We start from the raw sequence: 6976 nt of genomic DNA, 5'->3' as shown, positions 1-6976 counted from the left end.
CCCCCCCCCCACACACACACCATCCTGAACCTAGAACCTATACCACGAATCCCTCCCCATATGCACCAAGTCTCTGCCCCCCCCTTCTATTTTGCCTTCTTCCCACCACAATCGAAAGAAACCAAGCATATTTCACATGTAGCATGCGTTGGTGCTGCTAATACTCCATAAACCCAATGACCGTTAAGTATTAATAAGTACTTTTAAATTCTTACAATAATATATCCACAAGAAATAGGTTCTTGGATTTGAACAAATAATAATTATCTTCCATATTATAAAGTTAAGACGTATAACAGAAACTCATAATTATTTTCATGCCTATTCTTTTTCTCTCACCACTTAAAAGGCATGGGGCATTCCTCTTTTTGCTTAAGCCATAACATTGCATCGTTTGATTACTTTATTGATTATAGATTAATTTCATTTTTAGCTTCCGTTCTTCATATTAATTGGATGCTTGTGGAAAATCTTAATTTGCAATATTAGTGCATAATGATAAATATGATAATTAAGTAACTGATACAACTTTTGTATGTGTAGAAAAAATACAGTGAATGCTGAATTTCAAATAAGCTTTTGCTTTGTTGTCTTGTGTAGCTTTCTTTGCCAGTTGGAATGCCATGTTAGAAGTGATAAACGTCACTCTTTTTATAGAGCTATCTCTTTTCATGGTGAGTGATGTTTGTAATCTTTCTCTTGGCTGAATAGTTTGTATCTCTCTTGTACATTCCAATGTGTTTGCGATTGCTTTACTGAGCTTAGATGTATCTAGTTGTACAGTAACGCTTTTTCGCTTCGCTCTGTGTTCACTTTCATTATCATGACTCTGTGTGTTTGAAATGAGAGACGTCCGGACAGTTATGGTTTCATGTAACCATAGAAATACGAAACCTTTTGTCTATTCTTTTCAGGTCACAAACAGTCAGATACCCTCTAGGTATGAACCTAGCATCTGCGTTTGTCGCGGCCGCGTTTTATGGCAAATTTTGGTCCGCGAATCCCGGCCGCTCCCCCCCCCCCAAAAAAAAAACAAAAACGAAAAAGAAACAAACAAAAAAACAACACCGCTCGGGAATAAAAAATCGAAAAATAAACCAGGGGGAATAAAAATCGAGAAACAAAAAATGAAAACATACAAAAAAACTCAAAATAAAGAAACTGAACCTCATTGACTTTACTTATAGAAAGAAAAACTAGAAAGTTCACTTTCACTTCTCTTTCTCACTTGTTGACACCACGTTGATATGTTATTTTCAATGAAATTTCATGTGAAGAATGAGTACGTTACATACTATTTATGTATTACTGTTTCCCTTTAATTTGTCCCTCTTTATTGTGTTTCAATTTTCCTTGTTATTGTTCTGATGTGTTCTTTTTCTGTTTTTGATGTTTATATAACGTATGTCATTTAATTTGATGTTGTTCCCACCTTTAAAAAAAAATACAAATGTGCTATGCTAGAGCGTGTCTCTATCAAAACTGAATACTGACACAGGCAGGCCCCGTGTGTGATTCCATAATTTACATGTAAGTAATATCCTGTACTTTTTCTTAAATTACACACGTTTGGGGTTAAAACAGCCAATCTTGGGATAGGTTAACACGCGTCTTTATTTATTAATTTTTGTGGTCGTTTATGTGCTGTTCTAATTTTGATTTCATTCTGTTGTGAAACCTTTATTTGTCACGTTTTACATTCTGTTTGGCTACAAATGATATTCTGGTTTCTTAAAACAGAACAAAAGAAATTCTGGTGCCTTAGATTAAGTTATCTCTATAAACATGCTATAAAATACGTCATCACGGAGAGTTGAAAGCTTGAAAATTAATGGCAACTTTTTGGGCAATTTTTGCCATTTTTGAGACAACTTTTGGCAACATTTGGACAAAAAAATGGCAACAAACGCAGATGCTAGATTAACCTTGTTGCGGGCTCAACAATATGCCTTTCCCCAAAAGAAGGAAGAACAACACTGAAATAAATGGAAACCCTGCTTACAGATATTAGACTAATGTCTTTCTAGCCTGACTGGAGCCCCTCTGGGGTTCAAGTTTCGAATTTCGAATTTGGAAGTACTGCCTGAAAACTAAGTTCTCATAAACTATCAAAATTAGTATAACTGATCCACTGAGACAAAGAAAAACGTTCGTTCACAGTAGCCCTAATGAAAACACAAAGATTTAAACTTCTTGTGGAGGGTATAGATTTTTTTAGTTTGCTAAAGTGAGTATCACAGTAATCGTTTTCAACACAAAAAGTCAATGCTACGCACTGTTATCTGAAAGCGAGAGTTAAGGAAGAGAAAGATATATAGCTTTTTTTGGACGTCTCATATTTCAGCACGCTAAAACCTTCTCCCCCCCCCTCACTCTCTCTCTCTCTCTCCTCTCTCTCTCTGTCTGTCTGTCTGTCTGTCTGTCTGTCTCTCTCTCTCTCTCTCTCTCTCTCTCTCTCTCTCTCTCTCCTCTCTCTCTCTCTCTCTTTCCCTCTCTATATATCTCTCTTCATTTCTCTTTCTCATACGTTCCCCCTTTCTCTCACCCCCCCCTCCCCATCTCGTCACCAAACGCCTTAGTTCTATGGAACTGAACTGTATCGCTAAACCCTCAACATTCGCGACCTCCGGTCTCTGATCGTCCCCAGGATCTGGTCGTAAGGCGTCTCCTATCGTGGAGCAGTCGTCGATGGCGGTGGAGACCGTGGAGAAGAAGGCCGGGGCTGGCGGCAAGACGCGGAAACTGAGAGGCGATGCCAGCAAAGTAGTGGCCAAGGGACCTGGTCTCAAGAAGGCTTTCACCAACCGTCTGCAAAACTTTACCGTGGATGTTAAGGATGCAGGTAAGATAAGATAAGATAAGATAAGATAAGATAAGATAAGATAAGATAAGGTAATATGAGATAAGATGAGATAAGATGAGATAAAATGAAATAAGATACGATAAAATGAGATAAGAGACATTTTGCGAAAGCATTGAGAATAATTACACGCAGACACTAACAATAAAACGCACACTCATAGACACACACATAATATACTCACACACGTTTGCCTGGTGTGAGAAAAGGCAACTTAAGCTGGGTTACTTTTTTTGGTTCTTGTTCATCCTATAAATGGACGTAATCTGGTTAGTGTCTTCTTCTTCTTCTTCTTCGCTTTTCCAGTCGTTGGACTATGTTTGTTTTAGTAAGGTTTTAGGGCGCTCGCAACTGCATAAGGTCATATGAGCGCCAAGGGGTGGATGTCAACATATATTTCTAAACGGGGAATAAGGCTTGCTCTGCTCACCTCTCTAGCCTCAACAGCACAAAGTCTACTTCCACTTTCAAGGCACCCCGGAAATGCAGTTCACAAGAGAGTGACAAACCTACAAAAGAAGTAGAGGAAAACTGACGATAGTAAGGAAGAGGGGGGAAAAGCAGCAGTTCCCCCATTGTTTTTTTTCGCACAGTATGAGCAGGACATTAATAAATCAGCCCATTAAAAATTCTATTGTGCATAAGAAAATACCCCCCCCCCCTTTTGGGAAAAGCCTAAAGACACTTTAGTCAGTAGCACTGCCCGGGGGGGGGGGGGGGGGAGGGAGCGGTCGTTGGACTTTGCCTCTCAGACCGTCCTGCCTGCAATAAAACACTGTCTCTTGCCGTTCTGCCTGTCTTAGGTGCTTGGGTTCCAAGCCAGGGTTCTGTGTCCTGTTTTTATCATCTATTAAGTCCTCTCTTGCCACCTACCTTTGCTTCCAGCATATGTTTATCGAGTGAAACATTTCGTTCGTCAGTTATTAGCCGTTTAAAATCTAAACTAGGCCAGGGTGAAAAACATTTCAGACCTGGCGCAACACTTATTATTTTCGGCAGACTTTTGAGGGGCTTTCATTATTGATGCATTTTCAGATATATAGAGTTGCTATAGTCTCTATGTTGGGTTTTGTTTAACTCTCTTCTAGACACATGCGAATTAATTTGGAGGCAGGGCTTTCGGTTTGCACCAAGCTACATAGTAAACAACAGAACAGGGACATGGAAAAATGAATTCGATTCCAGTGTAGGGAGATCTATTTTTGAGTATCTAGGTCTTTCTACTGGGACGATGTATCCATCTCAGCGCGGGTGCCCCAGAGAGGCAGAATCAAAACTCGCTTCTAAAATGATCTAAATTGTGCTGCTGGGGATGTAAAATCAAATTAGCATTCGCAGGAAATCTACGGACCAGCCGCATTTGGCCCGCAGGTCAGGATTTCTATGACAGGTAACGTACTGCCCTTGTCTCGCACGTCACACGTCCTTATTTTCTCAACTTTCAGGCCTGGCAATCCTTAGCGTTGGTATGATTGCCCCTAGTGGACACCCCGAAGCAGAACTGTCGGTGAAGAAGGTCACGGCGACCTCTTACTCCGTCAGCTACAAGGTGCAGGAGATGGGCGAACATATCCTGCACGTGAAATGGGGCGATGATGAAATCCCGGGAAGTCCTTTCGTCCTCTGCACGTGAGCATGTCATCGTGGAGCCTGATGATAGGGAGTACTTCGTTTGCGACTACGACATTCATGATAATTTTGTCTGGCAAGATATTGCCTGTATTCATTCATTGTATTATTTAATTTCACTCTCCCCCCATTTTGTTGAAGACACTTTTTCAAAACGTCCTGGAAGAGAATGCACAACAGTATTATTCCGAGATATGGTTATATTACATGCTGCTTTGACAGTTCTAAAAACATGTTGAGCAGTCATTGTGTTTTGTTTTTTTTAAACCCCATAAGAGCTGTGAAATGAAGTATAATATGATCACGATATTTTGTTTAGTTCTTCAAGAATGAACCCGAGCGATGAAATCAATAGCAAAACTTTCTTTCGGCCGCAGAGTATTTGTACTTTTGTCAATGCAATGAATTATTTATTTATTTGTTTATACATATAGTTGAATTGAATACTGAAGAGTACAATTTATACAAAGCAACTTGTGTTCTCAAGTTGCTGAATTTTCAAACCAATCTTGTAAGCAACGCAAACAAAAAAGCCACTGTCGTTAGTTGATTCAGGCTGGGCGTGTGTGTATTTGTAGCCGGATTCGGTGCACTTCATATCGTATATCATTAAATTCCGTTGACATATTCGTTTGTCCTTAATGTCTGTGACCCATATTATTATCACTTTTGAAAATCTTGTAATGATTTCCCCCTCTAGCACTTCCATATAAAGAGGCGTTGTTCTCTTCTTCCCAGTTTAGCCAAATTTGTTTTTGTTTTTCTAGTACCGTGACTGCACTGGACTTGTTTTCATATACTGGTGTGCTTTGCTTGGTCAGTTATGTATTCAAATGACGACAAAGTTTCATATTTGATATACTCATCATGATGGCTGTGAAAAATACCTTTTCGAAGGGATACCTGGGCTCATCTTAGGAGCATTTTTCCAAGTATCTTTCGATCATATGCGTATTTTGTGGTATTGGCTGATTATGTGTGTTGGTGCATGTATATCTGATCGCATGTAAGTTTTTATAACCATCAAAAACCATTTCAGACATATCAAATGAGAAAGGGAAGGGACATATAGGGGCATTTCTTCTTATCCTCAGGTTTCTTTTTTTTATAGCGTTTATAAAACAAAACGCTATTTTTAACGAGATTTTACACCTGCAATTAGCCAAACTTTGGGCAGGCAATATGGCTCTGGAAAGAGCTTGTTGAAAGTGAAAAAACAAATGGTACACCAGTTGAGAAAGTCTATATGTACACTGTTTTACGACGAAGGCATACAATTCTCTACGATGCTTAATGTTATCATAGTATTATCTGTAATGATTAATGAAACAAGGATTAGATACCAGGACGCACACAATATGCGATAACACTTACTTGGGACTTCAATAAAAACTAGGGTCTTTCTTTTATAGCTATCCCCTTGGAAAGATTCATGTAGCCTGAAAGATTCGGATTAATATTATCATGCATTAAAAATTTAGATGTTCATTATCCAGATTTTAGATGCGAGGATGGGAAGTATGCTTGACGGTCGACAGGGAGTGCTACTTTTTCATGAAGTCATGTGCGAAAGGGTTAGTAAGTAATTTTGAGAGTGAATATGAGTTAATGTTATTGTGTAAGTTGAATTTTGACTAATGATATATCTTCTAACTTCTGAGTGATGAATAAAGTATTAGTTTTCTCCCCTTCCTTTGAACGTTGTCTCGTGTTCTTGATGTTTCGTCTCCTCGTTGCATTGTTGTACACACGTACAGGGTGTCCCAAACTCGATGATCGCCAAAAAATGTTGAATAAAATAAAATTGTTTTTAATACATCAAAGTGCTTCTGTAGAAACATAAGAACCATCCTGCCAGATAGTTGCACAACTTAGTACATGAAAAGGAGACCAGATTCATAACTGTTAGCTTTACATAAGATGCTCCACATGACCCCCATCACGCGCATTGCATTTCCCTGTTCAGACTAAAATGTGCAGCGTTCTGGCACTGCTCTTACAAGGTCGTCGTCTCGATTTCTGAGTTCCTTTTATTCACATTGTCTTGTCTTTTTGTTTCCCAGAGCACACAATTCCCAGAATTAACGTTTCTAGTCCTGTAGAAATGAGCATAGCTAAACAGAGCGTTGAAAATTCTCTCTCTGCTTCTTAAAAACCCCTAGCACTTATTGTTTTCCTCTTCAAAGCATTGTCTTGGTTGATAAAAGTGTAATATAGCTTCATTTTCAAATCATGCTTTAAGATTCTGTAAGAAAGGAACTTTGACAAGCCTTGCTCACTGCATCATCCTCGAACAGACTTCTCATGTGTTGCCACAATCGATGCGCGAACAGATTCCGCATTCTGCAGCATTTTAATACTGCTTTCTCCTTTCCTTAAAGGCTTTCTGACAGACTTCCTCTCACCTTGTACTGTTCGTACCACCCCTATATTGCTCTTATAGAAGGTTCTCTAGATCACTAGATCTATATCTGGAATCAACTCCCG

The 6976-nt window shown here is 39.1% G+C and overlaps 1 protein-coding gene across 1 annotated transcript in view; it reads left to right on the top strand.

Annotated features, from left to right (window-relative positions):
* The window catches only part of LOC101857476 (filamin-A), a gene marked incomplete in the record, with an annotated part of 86559 nt that extends 80371 nt beyond the window's left edge, over positions 1–6188 (top strand). The window contains 2 exon segments of the mRNA XM_013080678.2: positions 2648–2842; positions 4306–6188. Coding sequence (XP_012936132.1) covers positions 2648–2842; positions 4306–4493 — 383 coding nt within the window.
* Positions 6189–6976: the final 788 nt, after the last annotated feature.

Source organism: Aplysia californica, unplaced genomic scaffold, assembly GCF_000002075.1.
Source record: "Aplysia californica isolate F4 #8 unplaced genomic scaffold, AplCal3.0 scaffold00095, whole genome shotgun sequence".
Classification (NCBI taxonomy): domain Eukaryota; kingdom Metazoa; phylum Mollusca; class Gastropoda; order Aplysiida; family Aplysiidae; genus Aplysia; species Aplysia californica.
The sequence above is the reverse complement of the archived record's forward strand: the minus strand, read 5'-3'. Positions and strand labels throughout refer to the sequence as shown.